Below are 27,329 nucleotides of genomic sequence, written 5' to 3'. Positions count from 1 at the left end.
TTGTTATATTTTATGTTTTTTTATATATATATATTTTATTTTTATCACATCTGTAGTATTTAAAAGATTACGTGTGTCCTCTATTCAGGGAAATCTTGTACATGTATGTTGATACGACTCTGGTCAGGACCACTGTGATCCGAATCCTATTGGTCAGTTCACCTACTGTACTAACTTAGATGAGACAGCGATTTTTGCATGCCTCCTTTTAATTGGTCCGTGGAAGCAGCGAGGTCTTCGTTGATTGGCCAGCGCGTCAAACCAACGATATTATGTTGACACAAACGTATGAATGTCGAGGAAGTAGAGTTACCCGACGTCAACTTGAGTCGAAATGCAAATATGTTCGAAATTACATTATATTTTTCAAGACTTTTCAAGCAGTAACTGACTATAAGGTAAGTTATCTTACTGTAGTATATTCACTTATTATAGTTTGAGTGTTGTTAGCGGTTAATTTGAGGGAGAACATACATGAGGCGATCGAGCATCTGGATCGAAATACGTTACAACGACTCAAAGTATCATTTGAATTACTACATCGTAATTATGTTTAAAAAACGCTTTTACCCTGATGCATAAGAAACTTTTGCATGAGAAACAGCACTGTACTGCGGTTTGTATAGTGGCACTTTATCTTTGAATGAGGTGCGAAGTTGTTAAATCGAAAGCGAGTTTTCGTGACTAACTTATTTAAACCCACCATTATATCTGTGCACGAGAGTGTATTCATCATTATAACAAATAGCAAGTAATTTATCAGCTATATGACTGCTGAATGAGTAATATGCTTGTAATATAATCACAGTAAAGTGCGGCCTTTAGAGGATGTGCATGAACACACACCTGAGCACATATCTCATTGAACGGTCCTAATGCTTTACACTACCAACTGTATGCGATTACTATATTACAAAAAGTTGTATATAAGGCCTTAAACAGCTTTTAAAGTGTATTTGCACTATCCTCATTGCTGTTATATTCCCCTAGAGAGCAGTGGATCTCAACCTTTATGACTTCAAGGCCACTCATTGTCCATAGTTATATTTGAAGGGCCCCTATTCATAATTTCTACACAATAAAATATTTTAGAGCTTGGCATAACTAAAAATATGTGTACTCGTTTTTATAAGATGTACATTTATATCCTTATATTAATTTGTTATAAAAGATCCAAAATAAATTTGTATTTGTTTTAACTTATTTTACTGCTTGTTTAGTCTTGTTTTAAATAATTTTAGGTCATCTTGAGGAAGTTTGCTGACGCCCCCTAGTGGGCCCCGGCCCCTTGTTAAGAATCACTGCCCTAGAGGTTTTTAATTTGGTCATTTGTGTTTATGCAACATTATACCTCTGATGTGCATATAAAGTTACAATAACAGTGTGCATTTATGTTCTTTATGGAAAACATGAGAATGGGCAATTACTGTTTTATTATAAACCATTTTATTTCAGTATTACTTCAGTAATAAGCATTGTTCTATAATCCTTTAAGGAACAAATAAGAATTGTGTTACGGTTCACTTACCCTAATGCCATTCCCTATCCAATAATTTATTATATAAAAATGTCAATGATAGGGACAGATATGCTCCAAAAGCACAAAAAGTAACATTAGGGTAGTTCATTGAAGCTACATGTATTATGTAGGTTTGTTTGTGTGAGGGACAGAAATGTATTTAGTTTAATTTCCATCATATCTCTTAGATGGCATTTGTAATTGTGGATATTATTATGTAAAATATTAATGTATATGCTTGAATGTACATTTTTACTGATCTATTAAACAAGATGTTTATGTTAGTTGATGGATGAATGGTGGTTACTTACTGTGTGTTTTGAGTCATACACTTCACTGTAAGTTCTTACCGCTGTTGTTACACACTGTTTACTGTAGTGTTGTAAGCAGTCATGCCAGCTCAGCCCGCTGCAAGGGAGCCAGAGGAGGAGATGGAGGCTGACCCTGAGGTTCCTCAAACTAATGGGGAGGTGGAGGAGGAGCGAGAGAGAGCAGAAGCGGAGGAAACCATGGAGGAGAGTGGAGAGGACCGGGATAGTGACCTGGAGGAGAGTGAGGCAGAGGAAGAGGAGGAAGAAGAGGAAGAGAGTTCAGGTCTGTTTACATCAGATTGAAGTGTTTTGGTGTGCATAATGTAGTTAAGGTCCACCATACAAAGAAATGCCTAGGTCATGTATTACATTTTAAAATATAGAATGATTTCCCAAGACAAATTGGGACACCTTTATGAGATTAATGGTCCTCTTGAAAATGGTCCCAATCAACTTGAAGTTACCTAATCTTTAACAAAATATATTTTGCCTGATTTAAAAAAAATCATATTGTGACAATTATGATATTACTTTGCCAGTTTTTAGAGGAAAAATGTGCTGAATTGCCATTAAAATAATGTCATATTGAATAAATGCGTTGGTCCTTATATGGCCCTGTTTTGCATTTTTGGAGTATAATGTGACCTGTAAATATTCCTGAGAGGTTATGTGATGTTACCCAATTACCCAAAATGGCACAGTGCTGTTGAAATAGCAGTTTTAGAGGAATCAAGGACTGGTTCCTGCCACCCAAATTACATACAGTGATATACAAAATTACTGTAGGAATGCATCCATCTGTAGCTTTTAACAAAAAAGTGTTTGTGGGTTAATGTGAAGTCTGAATGGTATGGTACTGAAATAAAATAAGATTGAACAGAATGGATGGAGAAGATTAGATGAGTCTTTTTTCTCTGTCAGAAATGGACGATGAAGATTGTGAGAGAAGACGAACACAATGCCTAGACGAAATGTCTGACTTGGAAAAACAATTTATGGAGCTAAAAGAAAAGTAAGAAAAATCTTTGACAGTTTTATGGTTAATAACATTTAGTCCCAGCAGAGGCCAAGATGATGTTTTATGGTTTGAAGAATAGTGACAGTTTATTATGTCAATAAATGAAGTCTGGAGTTCTGGATACTAGTGAATGATTTCTTTTATTGATGATCACTTATATTTTGATCACAGGCTCTTTCAAGAACGCCTAAACCAGGTCAAGATGAAGCTGGATGAGGTTTTAACAGGAAAGGCAGGAGAGTACAGAGAACCTCTGGCAACACTGCAACAGAACCTACAGCAGAGAACACAAGTAGCAGGTCATACAACATCCATGCACACACTTTCATGTGGGGAAGTTTTCATGCTTTTCTACCATGATCTTATATAATTCGTCTTACCAATATCTCGGTTTGGTGTCTACATTTATAGATTTCTAAGCATTTTTCTGTGTACCCATAATTAGATTTCTATCAAGAGTTCATGAACTAGAATTCAGTATACATTCTCAGTCTCAATGTTGCCCTCTATAGGTGTGTACAGAGAACTCTGTCTGCAGGTGGTCAGACACAAACATGAATGTGAGGTACAAGGGGCCAGACAACACCTTGAGGTAACAGAACTAAAAACATATATCTAGACATGGCAAATGTAAATAGCATATTCAATATGGAGATACAGTGGGTGTTAAAAGCCAAAAAGCACAGTGAAATGTATGATTTGTAATATTGAAACTGCAATTCGTAACCTTTTTGGTTAAAAAATAAACAAAACTAGTTTATTATGAGTACATATTGTTTAAAATTGTCTTCCTCGACTTACAATGGTAACGTTTGACATTATTTTACCTTAACCCACATAAAGTTAGCGGGAAAGTTCGCCCAAAAATAATTTTCTCATCCTCATGTTGTTCTAAACCTGTATGGATTTCTTTATATTTTGATAAATGATGGTAAGCACAAGGCTGATTGAAACCATTGACTTCCATAACAGGAGAAACAAATATGATAGAATTCGATGGGTACTGTCAACTTTGTGCTTACCATCCTTTATCAAAACATCTCCTTCATAATTTATCACAATACTTACATAATATTTGTTTTCCTACTATGGAAGTCAATGTTTACAATCAGCTGTGTGCTTTAGGGCTGTCTCAGTTATGAAATTTGTCTGACAGTTAATTGTCTAATAAATTGTGCCGATTACGACGATTAATTGTTTGTTTAGGGGATTGACGATTATGACGATTAATTGTCTGTTTCATTGCTTTGACATTTAATTTTTTTATTTGGTCATAAAATAATTTTCACACATTGTTGTGATTATTTAAATTAAATATTTTGCAAGATTGATCTGGCAGTAAATATTAATACACATAACACATATTTAAAAGTAATTATTTAAAAAATATTTATTTCAAAAACTGTACATTCTTCTCAAGAAATAAACACAAGTGTCTAAAAATAAAAATTAAATTTCTTAAATAGTAGCCAATCCTACCAAGGTCATATTAGTACTGGACCACATGTCTGTAGAAAAAAAATCCTTAAGCATCTTTCACTTCCCTAAATTTGGAATTGCTGTTTTGGAAATGTATGTTTTACCTGGCAGTTCATATTGCTTATCAAAGTTTTGCAGCATTTCTTTAAATGCATTTTTTCCCACTGTATTGGATGGCTATGGCTTTGCAATGTATCGCATTATGGTACATTCACACGGGGCGAAAGCGTTAATGCTTGACGGAAGGCTTGCCTGAAGCGTGGCCAACAGCCAATCACAGTGGCCGCAACACATGCTCCGGTCTTCCATAAATGTACTTGGCTGGCTTGGCTGACACATGTTCAACTTCTGCCGCGAGCAATGGCACTGACGCGGCCCCGACGGATCCACAATTCAGTACGGCAACGCATGACGTCACCCATTAATTTCACCCCGTGTGAATGTTACACTGTCAGTTAAGGAGCGCCATATGATACTGTCTCACACAGGCACTGCAGCTCCCCCTGGTGTTTTTTAGAAAGATGTGCAATCATTGCGGTGATCTGAAATCAAATTTTTCATTTGTGTAAACTATCTCTTTAAGTAGCCTGCAATTTTAATTTCCAAACAGAGATGGCGATGTAAATGCAAAAGTTACAGATTGCAGCTATAATATTTTTTCTTAAAGTGTATTAATTTAGAACACACTAAAAAAGTTAAGATGTACAATACAAAAATAAATATTGTGTTTAGAAATATCTGTATTTTAGGTGACTAGTTAAATATAAGCAATTATGTGGCATTTTTACAATAACACACACAACTAGTTACTAGGGATACACGATACAACATTTCTGTGCCAATACTTAGATTGCTTAGAATGACAGATAGACAGATGGATACCAATAGTTTTGCTTTTAACTCCCTTTAATGAATAATGTTGTGAAATCCCAAAAGTGCAAAGCGTACAAACTGCAATTCTGTTGTTATTGTGACCCGATTCAAGATAATCACACAGCATGAGTTCAGATGCTCTTTTCCGCTCCTTTTGATTGCCAGGATATAATCTACCCTGATCGGCTTTTTAAACAATCAGCAGCATGAAAAATTGCTTTTATCTGCTGATACGATTAAAGGCTGATTCCTTCGGTGCATCCCTACTAATAAGCACTGCTGTGAAATGTCTTTCCTTAAACAGTTGATTTGCTGACAGTGCATTGATAATCAAGAGTCAGACTTAGTGTGTGTGTGTGTCATTGAAGTGTTTAAGTGTAATAAGATGTTTTTCTCTGTAGAGTGAGAAGACACTTTTGTTTGATGCCATGAAATCAGAACTTCTGGAGAAGATACGCAGATTGGAAGAGGACAAACAGAGTGTAGATATTACATCAGGTACACACACATGTTTATCTAGCTATTCAAACAGAGAGACTATTCTTACTGCTACACCAACACTTCTTATCACTGTCTGTTCATCAGAGTGGTGGAATGATGGAGTGAGGATGAAGAAGTGCAAGAGGAGGAGTCACCTGATTCGCACAGAAAGGAAGAAGAAAGCAGCACTAGTGTCAGGTAATAAACTCTCTTCAGATTCATCAAACTCTTCATCTCAATCCATTAACACTGTTTAGGAATCACCTTTCTAATAGCACCAGGCTTTTTCCAACTAATTAGTCATGATACGTTTATCTAAAGGGAAATACTTACAAAGCAAACCAGTGGTTTATTTGATGCAGTCTGGAAAGTCTGTTGTTGGAGCTGAATCTGGATTTCTGTCCACTAATTGCCTGCATCTGGTCATTTTTGGCGAATTAATAAAATGTGACCCTGGATCACAAGGCACTTTTTTAAATTAATATTTATACATCAGTAAATAAATAAACAAGCTGTCCACTAATCATGATGTATGGTTTGTTGGGATAGGACAATATTTGGCTAAGATACAACTATTTAAAAATCTGGAATCTCAGGGTGCAAAAAATCTAAATATTGAGAAAATCGGCTTTAAAGTTTTTCAAATGACATCTTTAGCAACAAATATTGTTAAATTAGAAATGTATACACTCACCTAAAGGATTATTAGGAACACCAAACTAAAGGGATGGACATGGTCAGAAACAGGTAGGCCGTGGCATTTAAACGATGCCCAATTGGCACTAAGGGGTCTAAAGTGTGCCAAGAAAACATCCCCACACCATTACACCACGACCACCAGCCTGCACATTGGTAACAAGGCATGATGGATCCATGTTCTCATTCTGTTTACGCCAAATTCTGACTCTACCATCTGAATGTCTCAACAAAAATTGAGACTCATCAGACCAGGCAACATTTTTCCAGTCTTCAACTGTCCAATTTTGGTGAGCTCATGCAAATCGTATCCTCTTTTTCCTATTTGTAGTGGAGATGAGTGGTACCGGGTGGGGTCTTCTGCTGTTGTAGCCCATCCGCCTCAAGGTTGTGCGTGTTGTGGCTTCACAAATGCTTTGCTGCATACCTCGTTTGTATCGAGTGGTTATTTCAGTCAAATTTGCTCTTCTATCAGCTTGAATCAGTCGGCCCATTCATTTAATTGCCATACAGCGTATTCACTTTTGAAACTAAGATTATGATTGTTTTTTTTCTTGGATAGATATTTTGAAATTAAGGGCGCACTCACACTATCCAAACCAAACCATGCCCGAGTGCGATTGTCCCCCCTCCCTACTCCCCCAGAAGCACACACTCACACAGTACTTTAATCGATCTGAACCCGGGCACACTTTTGTCATCAGGATGTGATTGTTTTGAACAAAGCAGGATGTAAAGCGCTCTCTTAACACTGGAGCCCATCATAATGTTAAGTCTGTGTTTTTTATTCGGCATCGTTTGGTGCCTGATGAAACACTCATTATATTGCTTAGTTGGTCTGTCGCGCGTGCAGCTCAGACATTCACATAGCTCTGCTGCACACATTAGTGGGTTTTTGGCAGATGAAGGTGAGTGGTCACGCAATTGACATATCTCCTTTTGAAAAGCGCTCTGGCTCGATTTGCAATCACATTCCACGTCTGAGCTTAAGTAAACCACGCTCGAGCCCACCTCTGCAAGCCGGCCAGGGCGCGATTAACCCGGGCGCGGTTTGGTTTGGATAGTGTGAGTGCGCCCTAAATACCGTAGTACATAATGCTCAATTGTTTACCTCTCACTCACTTTAAATGTTTGTTTCTTAGGGCCGTACATAGTGTATATGCTGAGAGACATTGATATACTGGAGGACTGGACTGCCATTAAGAAGGTATATACATGAGACGCAAACATCATTCACACTCACTCTCTTGCACTCTTTCTCTTTCACTCTTTCTCTTTCTCACTCTTTCTTTTTCTCTCTCTCTAACTCACTCACATTTATGTCTTTCAGGCTAAAGCAGCGCTGATTCCCTTGAAGAAAAAGGCAGACAGTAAGTGAATTATTTATACTCAGTGTGTTCATTGAAGTGCCTCATTTAAACATGTTTTCTGTCCGTCTCTCTTTTCCTCAGGCAGTTAAGCTGTGAGGTCAAGAGTTTCATAGTAGTCCCGTGAACCTTATTAATTTATGACAAACCTGATTGCCTCCAGGTATATAATCTGCTCATTGCAGATTTTTTGTAGAAAATGACATATACTGACCACCAAAAGCTTTGCCTTTCTCTTCCTCTTGTCTTCCTCTTGTCTTGTTTTTCTCAGAAATGTGAATTACCTTCAAAGGGAAAAAACTCCAGATTATATTTCATTTAAGGGTTTCATTATCATTTTCATAAACCTTTTAGAAAAGTGCGTTGGTAAGTGTTTCCAGTTCAGGGATTTTATCTGAATGAATAAGACTTCCTAGTAAACAGGCCTTCGGCAATGCTGTACTGTGTTTGTGTAATCCTCGCTATCTGTGAGTCAGTGGTTCACAACTGCTGATAAAATAATCACATACACATACAAAGCCTATTATATATTTTGTTGTTGATGCTAGAGTTTGTGCATTCCTCGTATTTTGGTACAAATTTATATGTTACTTGGTAGATTTTAAAACTGAAGATTTAAAAAAATATATCCTTTTATACTTACTGTATATAGGTCCCAAAAAGCACATACTGTACATCTATTATAAAAGTAATCAAATTACTTAAGCGAGTTACTATATGAAGAGGTCCAAGGGCATCTTAACATGTTTTCTTGTAAATTAGCGTTTTTTATCAGACTCTTAAGGGGGTTTTACATTATCACTTTTGGTGCGCACCCAGATCCATTTCATCTTTAAGTTCGTTTGGATGCTGTGAACACTGTTTTCCGAACTTGGGTCCGCACATGCGAACCGCACACAAGACTGCCTGAAAAGGGTACTGCGGTACGGTTCGCTGCTGATATGAACACAATCTAACTAAATCGTGGAAATGAACCGCTATTAATGACGCGTGTGTGCATATTTGTGCTCATTAACATTGATCACAAGCGCTTTCAGATGTCTGTTCGTGATAGTGACATCTGTAAAAATAATATCTGTTAGTTTTCTGCTTTCCTTCGCGATCATCAGTGGACAGGCCGCTTTCTTTTGTACAATTAAAGTACTTTTGCTGAAGACAGATGCAAGTGGGTTTCTGTATTTAGTCTTTGATAACAAAACAAAATTTTCAAATAATGTAGGCATGCACTGAAAGGAAAATTCTTGGCCGAAGCTGAACGAAATGAACCACTCAGCCGAAGGCCGAATAACGAACAACCAATTTGTTTTTTAATTATTTTGCCAATTTCCTCACTATTGCACAAGTTACATTATCAGAATGTCCTTTTTACTATATTTATTTAACAATGTACATTTTTTGAACATTCCAGCAGTCATTATAGGGCCTTTTACACCTGGTCAATTCTATGATCAGCTAGATATCTGACTTGTTAAAACTGTTTCATTTACATTCGACCACATAAATGAGCCTTGGCTAAACCGATATTTATCCGATCTTTTATTCCAGACAAAATGCAAATAACCTATTCATTACTCTGCCTACTTGCAACAACGCTTATGCAAGACTTTATGTTAAGCAGTAGACGCTAGCCTGCATACACGATCAAGCACGAGCAAAGGGAGAGAGGGAGATGGTTCGACAGGAGCATGACAGAGGAAAAAGCGCTCAATAAAGTGCTCTAACAAAAAGCTTTTGTTAATAAACTCTTATTTTATTTTTGTTTGTCATTGTAGGACTTTACTGGTTCTAGGAAGTTTTTATTACATACTGCTGACGCTCTTTGTCGTTTAATGACATGGGATGAAGAGATAAAGTCTCTCGGTTTTTGTGCTTGTGCATTCAGCAGACAAATACCCAGGATCACCGCTGTGTCTTTCTCATTCATTATATGGTGTTCAGAATGTCTTGATTTTAAATTTTAAAGGAAACTTGTAGTGCTGTATGTTTTTGCGTCTTTCTCTGACACTTTAAAATGCTTACCAACATGTTTGCTGCATTTGAGCGGCTCTCACTCTGCGCTGGTTGATATTTGATCGCATAATCAGAGACCTCATTGTTCGTTAAAATTTATTCAACGTATCAGTCTTAATATGTTCACATTAGAAAAATACAAATGTGTTGTTGAGATGGTAAATAGGCTTTATGCCCAGCTGCTCTACTTCTTGAACTTCAACCGGCTCCTTGTTTCCTGTTCGCCATTATTGGACAAACTGATTAATCCATGTGTGTCTGATTATTGTTGTTGTGACTACTGAGGTCAGGCACACCTGGATTAATCAGTTTGTCCAATAATGGCAGACAGGAAACAAGGAGCTGGCTGAAGTTCAGGAAGTAGTGCACCTATTGTATATGTTAAAACAGGTGAAAAATAAAATGTGATTTTGTCTCATATTCACCGTTTACTCGTTAGACATTTGCCTTGGGCGGCAGTGGCTCAATGGTTCATGTAGGTTGTCTACAAACCGGAAGGTTGGTGGTTCAATCCCCGCCTCCACCGGACCAAGTGTTGAAGTGTCTTTGAGCAAGACACCTAACCCCAGCTGCTCCCGACGAGCTGGCTGGCGCCTTGCATGGCTGATACTGCCGTCGGTATATGAATGTGCGTGTGAATGTGAGGCTAATTGTAAAGCGCTTTGGATGGCCATAGGTCTGTTAAAAGCGCTATATAAATGCAGTCCATTTACCATTTATTGTTCCAATTCCAACATGATCTCACAAAGTTCTGTTTAATAGTCACGGAATATTTTGCACATGTATCAGTGTCATTGTCACGGATCTCCGCATTTTTCCTTGTCCGTACCACCGACTTTTCTTTCCGTGACAGTTTCACGTATTAGTTACTCAATTGTTTTTCCTATTTTTAAACCATTGTCGCTTGGGTTTGGGGTTAGATTTGGGGTTTGGGTTAGGATGTCACTTTAACTATTGGTTTATACTATTTTTTTCTGGTTAAATCGTTACAGATGTAATTTTATGTAACAGAAAGTTGACAATGGTAAGAAAATGGGAAGAACAATTGAGTGACCAGTGTGGGAAACTGACACGGAGGGGAAGGTCTGTGGTGCGGACGCGGAAGGATGCGGAGATCCGTGACAATGGCACGGATAAATAAGCAAAATATTCCGTGACTATAACACGGATATTCGTGAGATCAGGTTGTCCAATTCTTGTACCGTATGTGCTTTTAAGAAATTTTGGGACCTTAATATGTATTTAAAGGGACAGATATTTTAAAACGAAAAGTTTTTGTTTGAACAAAGTGTAGAAAATAGTAATGTTCTTCTGAATGATGGTGTTTAACTTGTGGGAGTCCTTAATGTCGCCATGAAACGGACGTGGCAATTGCGTTATTTTCCCCGTGGTGATGTATATCTGAGTGAAACAGCTTTTGAAATTAAATAAGGCAGGGCTGGATTTGAATTTGTCCATCGAGATTTAAATGGATGGTTTGAAGTTGTGTCAAATTGCTAATTGCTAATCACAGCGATCTTCTCCTGGACCCCGCCCACCTGCCATACCATATGACCGGAAGTAAAGAGAGATTGATTTGAGGAGAGGAGGAGATTTGCGTATTTGATTAAAGATTATGGGGCAAATGAATAAAAAAAACAATAATATAGCTCACAGATAAGTCAGTTGTAAAAAATACTACAATATTTCAAAACAAATTACAGTTTTTCATTTTATTTTCATGGCGACTTTAATAAATGCAGCAGAAAGACGTATAAAGCCATTTCCCTTATTCTGATGGATCGAATAGAAGTACATTCCTGATATGTTTGTCTAAAAGAGGATTTGATATGTAAGATTTTATTCTTCGCTATCATTTGTCTTTTATTCTCCCCAAATCTCTTTTTCTGTCATCTCTCTATTCTTTTATATTTTTGGTTTGCATGACCTAATAGTGGTATAAATATCTGAAGCACTGTTAAACTCATCCATCCCAGAAGGCCTAGCTATTATTACAGTGTAATAATAGGAAATGATTAGCTGACCCAAATGTTTTAATGTTAGCAATGTTTTTAAGTGGATGACATGTAACTTTAACATGTTTTCATACATGGTTTTCATAAAAATAACCAAAATAAAAACGTTTTGATGTTTGCCACCACTCAAAAAAGATTACTGATAATGTCCATGATAAAATGTCCTGCAGAGTAATGTATTGCTGTATGTTAAATAAATGTATGTTAAATCATTATGGGCTCTTAATATGTTAAATATGGTGAGTGTGTTTGTCTCAGACAGGCAGATTTCAGTGAAGTGTGAAGGTGGGACTCTTTTCTATGATGGAGAGAGATTCTCCAAAGGCAGCAGTGTCTTTCTAGAAGTCAGCGACGACACCCCAGCACAGTCAGTAGATTCTGGGACTCTATCTTTCTTTATTATTTTTGCATTTGTTTATGGTTTTCAGATTGTTTGCAGCACATTCTGTACTCACGACTGTCTGGTGTGTTTTTCTCAGGGCTGTAATAACGGGGATCAGCACAGGAGAGATCTGGTTCAAGCACACAGATGGCAGCAAAACCAAAATCTACGTCTCCCAGCTTCAGAAAGGCAAATACACCATAAGAAAGGCTTAGAGTCTAGTGAAGACACTCAGCAAGTGTGTATACCCACCCTTTAATGCCTACCAAATAACATGCATTATGCCTACAAAATAACCTTTAAAACAGTTGATAAATCCAGTTTAATGCTATGCTCTGGCAGTAAGTAGGCCAGAGAGTTTCCTGAATTGACAAATTTACCAAATACATTCATAATAATATGCCAAGTTGACTATGTATAGAGTTTGATATGCACTAGGATCGTAATTTTTGTTGAGTAATTTATTTTTAGCAATTTAACAAAGCAAGAGTGCTACTGTAATGAATATCAGCACAGCTATAGACACATTTATTCATTTTCCGCTTAGTTTCAGGTAAGATAACATTTTATATTTTTGTTTTCTTTGTCAATGAAAATGATCTCTGAACAAGGCAAAGCATCAAGCTTTGCATGTCACCAAGCATCAGTATGTAATAATTTCCCCTTTCTATGCAAAGCATTCAGTTATCACCCGGCTCCAGCTTTATTACGTGTTTTCACGTTCTCGCCCCGAGCATTAATGGAACGTAGAAAACACGGCGTTGAGTTTGACTTACTTTGGAGCGGAGCTCAGTCAATCAAGTTACAGGACTAGATTGTTGTATAATAATAATAATTTGAAAATTAAAGTCCTATTTCATATACACTAAAATAAGGGCTGCACTCACACAGCAAATATTTTACATATTGCAAAACCGGCTTCTTAACAGTTTTTTATGAAGAAAACACAATCAAGTATCTTAAGTTACAGTATAATTGCACTTCAGAAAATTAAGAGATGTAAGAGATTTTTTTTGAGACTGTTATTCGAATACCTAGTATTTATAGACATCTGTAAACTGATCTGATGACAGAGGGTGCTTTTTAAGACTTATTTATGAAATGTTCAATGTAACCATGTATTTATAACAAGAAGCATTATTAAAATCTAATGTTTTATTACATTTTGCTGTTTAATGACCAAGAACTATGTCAGAACACGTGTGTCCACAATGTGGTGCTGTAGCTACTGCACTAAGTCACTAAACATTACTGCATTTTTCCTTTTAACCACTAGATGGCACTTGGTCAACATAACAGAAATTGATGCACACACTAGTAGAAAAACAGAAATATTTTGCATAACTGATGCATGATTAACAGGGATTAAGAAGTTATAGATCTGAAAATATAAGTACCCTTAGCTTGCACGCAAGAATAGACTCACATCTGGTTTAAATTGTGGGATCATTGGGTTTTAACAAATGTACTATTCAAGAGTCTTGTAATTACGTGTGATTTCTAAAGTATAGCGCTGGAAGAGGGGTGGAAGTACAATGACCCTTGAAAGTTACAAAAGGAAATGGCTAAAAACCTCAAACTGAGATATCTCTCTAAATGGGGAATTCAGGCGGACATATCTTTATGAGTTGTGAAGAAATTAATTAGGGTAATGCCTGATAACATACAAATAGATTGTGTGTGTGTGTGTGTGTGTGTGTGTGTGTGTGTGTGTGTATACACTGGTTTGAATGAGTGTCCCATTAATGAGACCTATAAGCAATCAAGCACAAGAGACTGGGATTATTTTGGTATTAGTTTTATAGCATGACCTTGAGTGCATTTTTGCATGCTTTTCTGCATTAAGGTATACATTTTTCTTTCAGTATGTAGTCTCCCTGGGTTTGAACCAATGACCCTTTGCGCTGCTAACACAATGCTTAATTCGGGAGTCCAACTGATTAGTATGTCAGAATCTACTGTATTTATAATCAGGGTTCCCATGGGGTCCTTGAAATCCTTGAAAGTTTGTGAATCTGGAGGAAAAAATTAAAGGCCCTGGGAAGTTTTTGAAAATGTAAATACATAGATACAGGTCATTGAAAGAGCTTCAATCTATTTTATGCAAGAAGTTTTCTGGAAAAAATCCATATTATTCCCTGTGAAGTGTAGGATAATATCATAAAAATTCTAGACTTTTTAAGCACATGTTCTAAACTGTTCGCTTTAAATGCTTATATCTTCTGTATGCGAATGTTGATTCATACCAAAATGCTTTTTTGCATAATTGTGTTTGACACATGAAAACGTCTCTGGTTACGTATGTAACTGTTGTTCCCTGAGGAGGGAACGAGACGCTGCGTCTCCCTTGCCATACTTCCTGCGTCCCTGTAACGCCGTCTTTGGCAATATTTCAGATAGCGATATACTTCCTGGCTCCCGCGTCACCCTGTCTTTGTTGTTAAGCCTCACCATTGGTTGAATTTGATATACAAATTCAGATGCACTTAAGGGGGTTGCACACAGGACGTGCAGCGCCGCGCCGTTCTAAAAAACTCGAACACATTGCTTTCTATGAGTATACGCACACCGGCGCCGACAGGAAGTCGACTCAGGAAGTTGCTCAAATCCCGGTCGCACCACAGAGCGCCACTCACATAGTTTAACATTAAATAGCATCATATTTGTCCCAAATCATTAACGATTAACAAAACGTATATTTTGCATTTTGAAGTAGATGCTATCTGACGAAGCTCGCGCCATTTAATGTGCACTTCCGGTTTACGATACCTCCAAGTTGTCCTAGACACGACTAGGCGCGATGTTGAGCTGCGCGGCCGGTGTGCGACATCCTTTACCTTTGGAGGTTTCTCCAAAGTGTCACCGCAGTGACGCAGCGCGAGTTCCCTTGAAAGAGAACTTTAACAATGTATCTTAAAAGGTAACACAATGTAACATTGCTTCTCCTTGAAATGCGTCCCCACATTTAGCCCTTGAATTTGAGGGTATTGGATCTGGAAAGTCCTTGAAATGTCCTTGAATTTGAAGTTAACTAAGGTGTGGGAACCCTGTTATAATCATAAAGCAATATAACAACATGAAAACTATTTTAACCCCCCCCCCCCCCCAAACGTGCTGACTCTCTGGTACACTCTTAAAAATAAAGGTGCTGTAAAAGGTTCTTCGCAGCAATGCCATAAAGAACAATTTTGTACCATTCAGTTAAAGATCCTTAAAATATAGTACAACCTCTACTACAGTATGCAACATACAAGATTTATAAGAAATAATTCCAACTCTTCCCCCTATATTTTTCTTTACACATAGTATACTAGTACTTATACCACGGGTCTGTTGAATGCTGCATTCTGATTGGCTGAGAAATGTTCTATGGGTGTTGATTATTTTTCTGTAAACCGCACACCTAATTTTTCAAATGTCTTAAAAATAGACACCAGAGCAATGTTTGTGGTAACCGTGGTATAAGCGGAATAATTGACTCCGGTCCTTTGAATTATTTGAAAATAATGCACACCTGCGGTGTAACGGCACTCCGCTTCGCGTCGTGCCGCATTACCACCTTGGTGTGCATTATTTTCTTATAATTCAATGGCCCATCGTCAATTATTCCTTACATAATTCCAATGTCTACTGTTAACACACACATGCACTGTCTTACATGAGACGAATATGATATTTGTAAGCTACTAAGGGAGAAAAGACAAACAGAAGTACAAGATTTCATTTGTTTCTCCTGTTCTTCTGGTCTAGTTGCCACTATAGTTATCTGTCATTCAAATGCGCTCCGGGCCGGAGAGTCAGACGGGACGGGAGGAAGCAGGTTTACTCCAGTAAAACAGAGAAGCAAGGAGTGAAAACAAAGCCTGACTGATGATGGAAGAGCATTAGAAACACATCAAAGTTTGTGTTTATTTTTGTCGTCTTCTCTAACACCCGATTGTTTTCTGCCCTAATTGGTTTTATCTCACTTGCTCCTGTTTTTTTAACATAATCTTTTTATACTTTCTGCTCTCGCCATGTCATCTTTAGTCACAGTTTTCTGACTGCGCTAAATGCCAGAGTCGAGAAATGGAGCTCCAATCTTCCTCTTTCTTTTCAACTTTTTTGTCCTGATTTTCTTCCCGCTGTGTGACCTCCTCCTTTTACTGAAAGCTTTGGCTGAGCTAAATATCATGTCACTGGAGACGCTCTCTCTCACCCTTCCCTTTCTCTCTCTCTCTCTCTCTTTCTGCACATACTCCATCTTGCCAAGCTGCAGACGCAGCGCTATTATCCCAGCTTGTGGGTGTGAGGAGTAGGAGACAGAGAGAGAGAGAGACAGTGTGAATGTTTGCTGTAAGATGGAGATGGAGAGAAGGTTTGTGAGTTTCAAAACCTAGTGAGCTTTCTAGCTGTCTCTTATTACTGTACCTACATCCAGTAGGCAGCTATCTTCCAGTCAAGTGGATGCAGATGACTTGATCAAAGCAACCTCATTTAAATGTTACAGCATGAGGCGGGTAAATATCCACTAATTAGAAGAATGCACAAACATGATACAAATGAAGAGTATTACGACATCTCATCTGACATGTTTTCTTGTAAATTAGCATTTTTTATCAGGATCTTATGTTAGTAATTTCACTTTAGTGACAATGAAAAGGTTAATAGGTCGTTTTTAGAAATGCAATATTTTTACCAATGTCACTTTAGTAATTTCATTGGTATTTCACAAATTTGACTGTCTTTCGCTCGCTGCAAAATAGGCATGTGCTTGTTACCGGTTTCAAGGTATACCAAAGTTTTAAAGGGTCAAGGTTTCAAAACCACTAAAATGTTATGTGATACTGTTTTCAAGGTATAAGCTGTGTATACACAAAATTAATTCATGTAATTCATTTGATGTTTACATTTAATATTATTAATATTAATCAGGGTTCATATGGGGTTTGGGAAAGTATGGAATTTGATTTGAGTAATTTCCAGGTCTGGAAAAGTATGGAAAAATATTTACTTTTCCAGACTATTGTCCCTATTTTGTTTTCTAAATATAATGTTAAGAATTTCTAAATGTAAAATATATACACGATCGTTTTTTCATGTCGATTGGATCAGCCTGCAGTTTTTACACTTGATGTTATTAGATCAGAATGACATGAGTGAAAGTAAATGATGATAGAATCTTCATTTTTGGGTAAATTAATAACCTTTTAAAAAATTGTGACTGATTTATTTTTTTTTTCCCATTAAGGTCACAAAAGGCAATATATTAATATAGGATTTCTAAATATTTTATTTATAATTAGCCTATTGTTTAAACAGTATTTTTAAGTTTGCTCAACCTAACAGCCAATTAAGGGGCTAATCGCACCAAAAGCGTTTATGGCAGTTGCAGGTGCCTTTTTTGAATGATATTCTATGGGCAGGGAGCGTTTGCGCGCTGTTTATGTGCGCCAAGAGCCTATGGTTTTTGCCGCCAGCCGCAGCATGTGCTTTTGAAGGAGCGCTGAGAGCGGAGAAGTGCCAGACGTTATTCGCATCTTTCCATTGTCCAATCGAATGAGGGGAGAGGCGGGCCTTACGTTGTGGTGAGGGAAGTTTACAGTTGCTTTGCACCTCTCACCCTCAAACAAGGTCAGAGCAAGCGCCCTCTATTTAAAGTTTCTGCTAATATGACAGTTAACAGCAAGAGAGCGCTCACGCTTCAATATTTGATTGACAAGACAGCCGACTCGGTGGTTGCTTAGCAATATAAAAAGCCGCGTCGCACTGATCTTTTTAAAAAAAGGCAGTGCATCGCGCCTTGCGTTTCCAAGCGTTTAAAGCGCGGTTGTTGTGATTAGCCCTTAAGCATTGTCATTTGACTTTAGCTCTATTTTCAAATTTTGTGGTTAATTGTACATGAACATCCCTTCTGTTTCTATATTTACACATTTAACAGGATAACCTACACAGAGGTTTTGACTCAGAATTTAAAATACTTGTTGGCGGCGATAGCATTCTGGGTAAGTGCGTCGCCATGTAGCGCTGGTGTGCTTCGGGAGACCCGAGTTCGAGTCCTGGCTCATGGACTTTTCCCCATCCCGCCGCCTTCTCTCCCCCACCTCACTTCCTGTCTAGCTACTTTATAGGAATTACAATTTTTAAACAATTTATCAAGACAAGTTAAATATGGTCGAAAAAATCTGTTGGGAAGTCTGATAATTTAAGTCTGGAAAAGTATGGAATTTTGAAATGAAAATTGTGTAGGAACCCTGATTAATACATTTTAATTTTTATAATTAAAAAAAATATTATAATTTAAGGCCTTATTTTTGCTTGGCATACCTTTTGTATATTGCTTATTGTGTCCAGTTGAAAAGTCATTTGAAAATAACACATTTTAGTATTGCAATGGTAATACTGCAAAACCGTGGTATTTTTGTTTAAGGTTATCATACTGCCAAAATCTCATACCGGCCCATCCCTACTGCAAAACCCTCTAAGTGCATGTAATCATTTTTGAAAGAAAAAACTAGTTTTTGGACAAGACAGTAAACAAAACATTTGCAAAATCACAACAGATGCAACTAGAAACATTGCAAATGATAAAAGTCTGAATGTAGAAATGAAGAAACTGAACCACACATTAGGGGGCGTAATCCATATCACTGCCACATTCAGGTCCAAGTACTCACAAGGACCCAAGTGTGAATGTTATCCATGGTTGTTTCATGCACCGTTGTTCATTAAATCAATCTTTGTGTACTTAGAGGAATTGGTTTATGTGGCGTTTAACGGATTCTACCAACAAAACGGTATTTCTGAATGCCCTAAAGGCAGGATTAAGTGGATTTCAATAGTTTGCTTTTGGTACCAGCTAATCTAACTATGTGAAATTCAATAATAAAAACACAGCACACACAAATTGGGTATAGCAGTCTGTTTTTAATCATCTGACTAATAAGGTGTTAAATGAAAAGGATTAATAAATGAGTGAGCCATTCTTGCTACTTTATCCATTATTATTTTGGGCAAAATATGGTGTCTTGAAAGGCATAATTATGCTGTCTACTTTCCGTCCTTGTGTCTAGGAAATCACCTAAAATGTGTTATAATGCAGTTTATGTAGACATGCACTAGGTTTAATAACTAAAGTGTCAGTTTAATATGTTATATACAGAGATATAGTATATATTTTAAATATACTACCAGATATACTATATAATGTATATACTACATACTAAACTGTATATATATATACATATATTAGAGAGAGAGAAGCATAAAGATTAGAGCATTATGATCCAGCAGGGATGTGAAGAGATACTGGGAGACCGAGGTAACTAAACCAGACTACTCTTTGTGTGTGTGTGTGTGTGTGTGTGTGTGTGTGTGTGTGTGTGTGTGTGTGTGTGTGTGTGTGTGTGTGTGTGTGTGTGTGTGTGTGTGTCACAGACAGTCTGTCCCAGTTGGCCAATGCTGCACAGGTGAATCATGGGAGTCAGGAAGATGCTGTGAAAGATTATTGAATTTTCTTACTATAATAAACCTCCCTTTGTTGAAGATGCTGTGCTTTCCCCCCTAAAGAAACTCACTGACGCATAACAAATTTTATACATGGTGTTTGAATAAAACCTCATATGAAGTCTCAGGTAAGTAAATATACCCATTCAAGCATTTGGTTTTGCAGCTGATATGAGAAGGAGTGCTGCTCTTTTGGAAAAATGTTAGGATTTTGAAAAAGAAATTAAAACAGATGCTCAAAATTGAGAAAGTTATAAGTTATACTACAACTGAAAGTCAAAGTGTTCAAGACCAGATCAATAACAGCCTTAGGTAGTAAATTTATTGCACCAACACACATTATTACCAGGTTTTTCTTCTCATACCTTTGAATTATACAGAATGGTCTGTAATTCCAACATATCCTGTTTTGGACACAAACATTTAGGAACCGAAATACAAAAATACTACGTTAAAAATACACAAATACATTTGACAGGACGTGAGGTGCTAGATTTCTAATCGTTGTCTGTAATGATGTGTGATATTTGTTATCGTGTATGTGTGTTTCTATCTGTGAATACTACATTTGTATGCAGCTTTAAGTGGGTGTGTGCATGCGTGAGAAATGTGTGTTGTATGAAAGCCCTAAGAAAGCCGAGATGACATTAATTAAATAAATGAGAATCTGCTATTTTACCTAAAGGGTTCCCTTACTCTTAGCAGTTAAAGAGAGATACGATATATCCCGCCTTCCCCTAAATTAGGTGTACGAGTGAATTTGTGCGTCTGTTAGAAGTGTCTTCTCCTTGAATGTGGATCAGAGCTTTATGGTTAAATGACAGCATCAGAGACAGGGCGTAACCCTATCCTCCTCCTTCTTGTCACACACAAACACTATCTATATTATATTCATGCATTTGGCAAATGCTTTAAAGGTGCCAAAGAATGCACTAATACAATGTGTTACATTGTTCTCTGACACCTACATAGAAGGTATGTGAATTTATTAGGTGCGAAAATGTTCCAGATGGTTTTATATGTCCATTTACAACCATAGGATTTGTCCCAAAAATTGCATGGTCTATTATTACCTTATTTGAAAGGGTCATGAATAATAATATTGAGCTCTGCTGTGATTGGCTGTTTATCAGAGAGGCTCATTTCAGTAGCTCTATGTGTTCTATGTTAGGCCTATGTCTGACACAGAGACCCCGTTCAAAATGTAAAATGTTCGGGCAGTGCCTGTCTAACTGTGGGTTTACACAAAACGCAAAGCGTGAAATCGCATCGCGTTGCTCACTCTAGATTACTCGTGGGATTTAACTTTGTGTCATGCAAATTTTTTACTCGAGTTGAATATTTTCAACTTGGGGAAAGACATGTTTGAGGCTAATAGCGCGTGTTTTCACGGCAAACGCGTCGCCCATATCGCGTCATTCGCATCGCCCCACGCGAGGACACGTCTGATCGCATTTTTGCATTGACTTTGTATGTAATCTACGCAAATCTTTGGACTCGCATCTGGTGTAAACCCACAGTAAGTTGCTTGAGGACATGACGTCACGCATTCATTTTGTCCTTCTGCCATATTGGATTGAACAGAAAACCAAAAAAAGATTCACAGGTTACAAATTTTCTCCAAACTTCACGAAAATTGACGTACATGATCCTTGGACCAACCCTCACATAAGTTAGAAGGATTTTTGATTTTCGGAAGCATTTGTCCGTTACAGCCCAAACTAAACGTGCGTCGAGCCGCCAAAACAGGAAGTAGTTCATATCTCAGGAACGCTTTCACGTATTGAAACCAAACTTTGTACATGACCTTGGATCTCCAATGTGAGGAGGCACAAAATAAAAAAAACTAAATCGGCGGCACCAGAGCAAGCACACTTTCGCAGTTCCTCCGGAAATGCATTTTCTAGTTATTATTATTATTCCGCCCCAAATTTTTGGCCAGCTCCTGCAACTAGGCCGTTTGACATAAAGACCCCGTTCAAAATGTAAATGTTCCGGTCTAAATTGCTTAAGGACATGAAGTCACGCATCCGTTCTGTTCTTCCGCCATATTGGATTGAACAGAAAACCAAAAAAAAGATTCACAGATCACAAATTTTCTCCGAACTTCATGAGACGTACATGGTCCTTGGACCAAGCCTCACAAAAGTTACTAAAAGGATTTTTGATTTTCTGAAGCATTTGCCTGCCACAGCCCAAACGAAACCTGCGGAGTAGCCGCCAAATAAGGAAGTCCTTCATGTCTCAGAAACGCTTTCACGTATTGAAACCAAACTTTGTACATGAATTTGGGACTCCATTGTGAGGATGCACAAGGTAAAAACTAAATCGGCGGCACCAGAGCAAGCACACTTTCACAGTTCCTAAGGAAATGCATTTTCTAGATTGATATTGAAATGTTTAGGTTAATATATGTCTGTTTCCCAGCGGTCTTTTGCATGCACAAGGTATAAGAAGGAGGAAACAATAGGGTTTGAGGCTCACAATAAGGTGTAAGTGAATTACAGTACATAGTATTCAAGGTAAAATATATGCTTTTGTTCCATGGGAATCAAACCCATGGACTGCTTTGCAGATACTTTTATCCAAAGTGACTTATTTGCAAGGGTTTTTATACTAAGGCAATAAGATTTACTATATCTAATCCTAAGTCTCACACAAAACTGTTGCCTTTTTTTGGCCCTTAAGAATTATAGCCATACCTGTACACACACACACACACACACACACACACACACACACACACACACACACACACACACACACACACACACACACACACACACACACACAGTGATTTAACTCAGATACACTTCTGAGTCTCAAACACACAAGCTTACCTGCTAATCCCCTGTAATAACTCACATTCACACCCACCGCCTCAGAGCCGCAGCTAAAATAAGAATCAGAGTCTTATACTCTCATTGGCAATCCAAGCACCCATGTAGAGTCTCGGGGGGAACATACTGCCAGAGAGAAAGTGAGAAGAGAGAGAGATAGATGGGGGGGGGGTTGTCAGGTGGTTTAACACAGACTAGACAAACCAGACTTTCTCCTGCTGTGGGAATTCAATTCTGCCTCAAGTTTTAAGTTTGTTAAAGGGGACATTTAACAAAAATTTTTTAAGATGTCAAATAAATCTTTGGTGTCCCCAGAGTGTGTATGTGAAGTTTTAGCTCAAAATACCCCACAGATCATTTATTATAGCATGTTAAAATTGTCACTTTGTAGGAAAAATGTGCCGTTTTTGGGTGTGTCCTGTTAAATGCAAATAAGCTGATCTCTGCAGTAAATGGCAGTGTCGAATAATGGAGATTATTATCCCCTTCTGACATCACAAGGGAAGACAAATTTCAATGAAATATTTTTCGCAGAAAATGGTTTACCAAAACTTATTTTGTTGATCTTTTTCCACATTTTCTAGGTTGATACAAGCACTGGGGACCCAATTATAGCACTTAAACATGGAAAAAGTCAGATTTTTAACGCATTTTAAAAAACCTTAAGGTAAGACAGAATCAAACACCAGGTATTATAATAGAACTGCACTGCTGATAGATGGATAGATCATAGCAATTAATTGTGGGTTTAAAGAATGAGAGTTACTCTGAGGAGAAAACCCAGCAAGCAATTTTGCATTTATAATACTCTTATAGCCGTCCGAACACAGTCCAGAAGTCTAGGCTAAACCAAGGCAAAATTTGGGCTGTCAGAGAAATTTAAATAAATTAGACCATAGCCTAAAAATAAATTAAATGAAATAAATCAATAAAAACCAAACACCTCCATTGTTGACTTTGCTTACATGCTATCAAACATCTCTCAAGTTATTTTGGCAAAAATAACATTTAAGGTTCTTTTGGCTAGAAGTGGGTCACTCATAGCCAGACTATATTGGGTCTAGTTAACCTAGATAGTGAAAAAATGCCTATGGCTTGCTGGGAGCCTCCTCATCTCCATAGACAGAAGAAATTGGATCGGTATTTTAAGCTCTTTTGTCTTATGCAGCCCTGCAGCCCCATTAGTAAGATTTAAGTGCCAATTTATTGATACCAAACCGTAATTGTGTTTCTTTACTTTAATTGCACTTATTTTTATTTAGCAATATCATTAATATAATAAACGTGGCCATTATTGCGACAACTTGCTTTTAAAAATAAAACAATCAATACTGTGTTAGAAAAACAGACTCTTTCAAGTAGCTCCTCCTTTTTAATGAGACACATAAGCGTGTTTGTTTCAGAAGTTTTATTAGTTCTGGGGGAGATCAGGATAAAACAGTTTTAAAAATGCTGTCTTTTTTTAACCCACAATTGGACAAACCCAACCGTTGGTTTAAATTGACCTAGAAAATGTCCATATTTGACCCAAGCAAACCCAAAACTTTGGTTTGAAAACTCAGCATGTAAAAAAGACCTTTTGGTGTGAAATGAATACCAGAAGGTTTTATGTTCACAATCTTTGTACAGTGCCAGTAAAAAAATAATCATAAAACCTAACAAAGATTTGCAGGTGTAACAAAGCAATATATATATATACATATATAGGTACCCCCTCGGGTACACAAACCCACTGAAATACAGGATTTCCATTAAAAATGTGTGGCAGAGGTTGAACGAGCTTCAAACATGTTCTCATGATTTAAAATACAATTTCAGTCGACGTTCTAAAATGACATTTTCTTAAAAGAGTGTCAAGTTGACATTTCAAAAGAAAAAAGCCTGAGCTGTTTTCAATGTGCAAAATCTGTAGGGTGGCTTTAATAATAACAACTAATCTGCACTTGTACACGTCATTTTATTAGTTGTAGACATGCCAACAGCAGATACACCCTCGCATACGCACATGCAGCACACCATACACGCTACCACTCTTAACATTAAAACGCTGGCGACCAGACCGAATGTAAGCGAATCAGTGAATGTTGCTTTCACAGATGAATAAATCAGTCCTTATGTGTGTGTATGAGTCAGAGAGCAGATACACACAGGTTGTGTCATGTTGTGTGTTTATGGGAAAAAGAGTCTGTGTAAAGATGGCCAAAGGAAAAAAATATTATTTATACCAACATTAAGTTGGAGGGAGTAGAGATCGAGCTAAAATACCCGATTCTGTCAAAGTCAGGTTTATTCTCATTTATACTCTAGTACATTACAAAGCCAAAGTGAAAAACATGATTACACCCTCTGGGAACTACAGCGAAGTCAATAATGCCATGCAAAGGTCATCTTTACCATTAAAGAAAAAGTTGGACGCACACAAAAACAGACCGGATCATAAAATGTTCACGTAAGTCTATACTTTATGGCATGTATCCATTCTCATCGCATTTTATGGAAATTTGATACATCATATAAAAACATAACAGAGTTTTGTTACCATACTCATAATACACTTCATAAAAATTTAACATTTATGTTTAAACATTGGCATTTTTATGCTATGCTAAGCCCCTTCATCATGTGGACATCAATGCACATTAGACCTTCATAGACCTCACAGATAATCGTAGTCTATTGAAAATTCGGTAACAATTTACAATAAAGTTGTATTAGTAAACATTAGTTAATGCATTAACTAACATGAACAAACGATGAGCAATATAGTTTTTCAGCATGTACTGTATTTATTCTTGTTAATGTTAGCTATGTCAATACAGTTATTCATGTTAGTTCATGGTGCATTAATTAATGTTAACAGGTACAATGTTTGATGAAAAAAATATTAGTAAATGCTGAAATTAACATGAACTAATAAATGCTGTAGAAGTACTGATCATTGATAGTTCTTGTGCAACATGATCTTACGGAAGGTCGTGTTATAGTCATGAAGGGTCTGATTGATTTGTTTGTGTCCATGGCGCGAAATTCAGCTTTTTAGGTGCCTTGAGCACGAATGTCTTTCTCGTGTCACTTGCACAAATTTCTATAAATAAACTGTAAAAAATTAGCTATTAGCTGGTTCCCAGTAACTTACTGTAAAAGATAAAGACTGAAAATGTTTCATTTAAAGGTGCAGTGTGTATATTTTTGTGGCATCTAGTGGTGAGGTTACGAATTGCAACCAATGGCTCAGTTCACTGCTCACCCCTCGTTTTTGAAACGCATAGAGAAGCTACGGTAGCCACCACCGGACAAACATGTCATCTTCGAAGACAACTTAGTAAAAAAAGTTTGTCCGTTAAGGGCTTCTGTAGAAACATGGTGGCACAAAATGGCGACTTCCATCTATGGGGACCCTCTGTGTATGTAGATGAAAATGTCTCATTCTAAGGTAATAAAAACATAATGGTTCATTATAAAAGGTCTTTATACACCCCTGATAATATAGTTTTGTATATTATTTTGCATTTCTGTCAAGAGATCCTTCTAAAAATTACACACTGCACCTTTAACTTTGAACAAACTGCCAGTAAATAACATAAATGTACAGTAAGTTACTGTAATTTTCGACAGAATTTTTGTAGTTTTTCGTGTCAGTGTCACGACTTTCTTTTTCATGTCATTTTATATATTGGTTTCTACATGTTTTTATCCACTTTTAAAACTATGCTCCGGTTGGAGTTGGGGTTTGGGTTAGGATGTTTAAAAATGTAACATAAAGTGATTCTAACTCCAACCCCAAGCGACAATGTTTTTTCCTATTTTCTTACCAATGAAAAAAATACATAAAATGACACAAAAAAGAAAGTCATGCAACGGACACAAGAAACTATTTATAGAAATTTGTTTGCGCAAAATCAAGGCACAAAAAAGCTGAATTTCATACCATGGACACAAATAAATTAATCAAATTTTTGGTGACTATAACATGACTTTCCGTGAGATCAGTCTGTTCTTGTGAGCTGATGCATTATAACTAACTAACTAACCTTATTGTAAATGTTACTGAAATTCTGTAACTTCCTGCCATAACCATAACACGTCCATTTACCTTTTTTTGGGGACTAAATATATTTAGAAAAAAAACAATTAAAATTTAACTTTATTGTTACTGAAACATTTTAGCTGTCATTATGGGCTTAAATGTTACATCCATGATTATTTCATGTCCATGTTTTCATAAATATGACCCTGTCTGTAAAAATCCAAGCTGTTTTGATAAAGGTTTGATTTTAATAATAGATTTTACTTTATTTTCAACTTTACTCAGTCAGTATTAAAGATATCAAGGTTTTATTTTCACAAAATGTAAGATGGATAAGTCACAGTCCGTTTAGTCAGGTTCATTTTAAAACATGTATGTGCCATTAAGGGTTGTACCTGGAGCTCCTAACAATGCAGTCGGTTAACATGAGCCTCAGCTCCGTGGGTGGGTGGCTGCAAATAATCTTTTGGGAAAAATTTTCTTCACCCTTTTCACCCTTACCTTTTCTCTCTATCTCTAGGTGTCCTGTTCTCATCCCCCCTGTTGTGGCAGTGTGACGGGGCCAGTGAGACAAACAAAGAATGGCAGAACATTCCTGAAAAAATAAAAGGACATTTAAAAAAAAACTCAGGACCCACCACTGCGATGACACACACATTCACACGTGACCATAAGCATAAAGGCAGACACACACTTACCAGTCATCTGCATTACACACTCACAGACACGCACTGCTGGACCACCTGTCCTTGCTACCACACAGCCTCAGGGACGAATTCACTGATAAGAGCGAGAGAGAGAGAGAGAGAGAGAGAGAGAGAGAGAGA

The 27,329-nt window shown here is 37.2% G+C and overlaps 1 protein-coding gene across 5 annotated transcripts; it reads left to right on the top strand.

The window, feature by feature from the left end:
- Positions 1 to 247: 247 nt before the first annotated feature.
- Positions 248 to 27,329, top strand: brms1 (BRMS1 transcriptional repressor and anoikis regulator). 5 transcript variants are annotated; one of them, XM_055211602.2, is made up of 12 exons: positions 248 to 398; positions 1,898 to 2,113; positions 2,752 to 2,842; positions 3,020 to 3,147; positions 3,361 to 3,440; positions 5,602 to 5,698; positions 5,786 to 5,878; positions 7,519 to 7,583; positions 7,707 to 7,746; positions 12,027 to 12,135; positions 12,248 to 12,388; positions 27,023 to 27,329. In XM_055211602.2, the coding sequence occupies exons 2-11, from the start codon at positions 1,912 to 1,914 to the stop codon at positions 12,363 to 12,365; spliced, it is 1,023 nt and encodes a 340-aa protein (XP_055067577.2). In that variant the 5' UTR covers positions 248 to 398; positions 1,898 to 1,911; the 3' UTR covers positions 12,366 to 12,388; positions 27,023 to 27,329. The 5 variants fall into 5 exon arrangements, with proteins under 5 accessions (XP_055067577.2, XP_055067569.2, XP_055067561.2 ...); XM_055211594.2 differs by lacking the exon at positions 27,023 to 27,329 and adding an exon at positions 19,567 to 19,687; XM_073859312.1 differs by lacking the exon at positions 27,023 to 27,329 and adding an exon at positions 1,242 to 1,312 and having other exon boundaries at positions 267 to 398; positions 12,248 to 13,311.

Source organism: Misgurnus anguillicaudatus, chromosome 21 (genome assembly GCF_027580225.2).
Source record: "Misgurnus anguillicaudatus chromosome 21, ASM2758022v2, whole genome shotgun sequence".
NCBI classification, from domain to species: Eukaryota; Metazoa; Chordata; class Actinopteri; order Cypriniformes; family Cobitidae; genus Misgurnus; species Misgurnus anguillicaudatus.
This window is presented reverse-complemented; position numbering and strand designations above follow the sequence as displayed.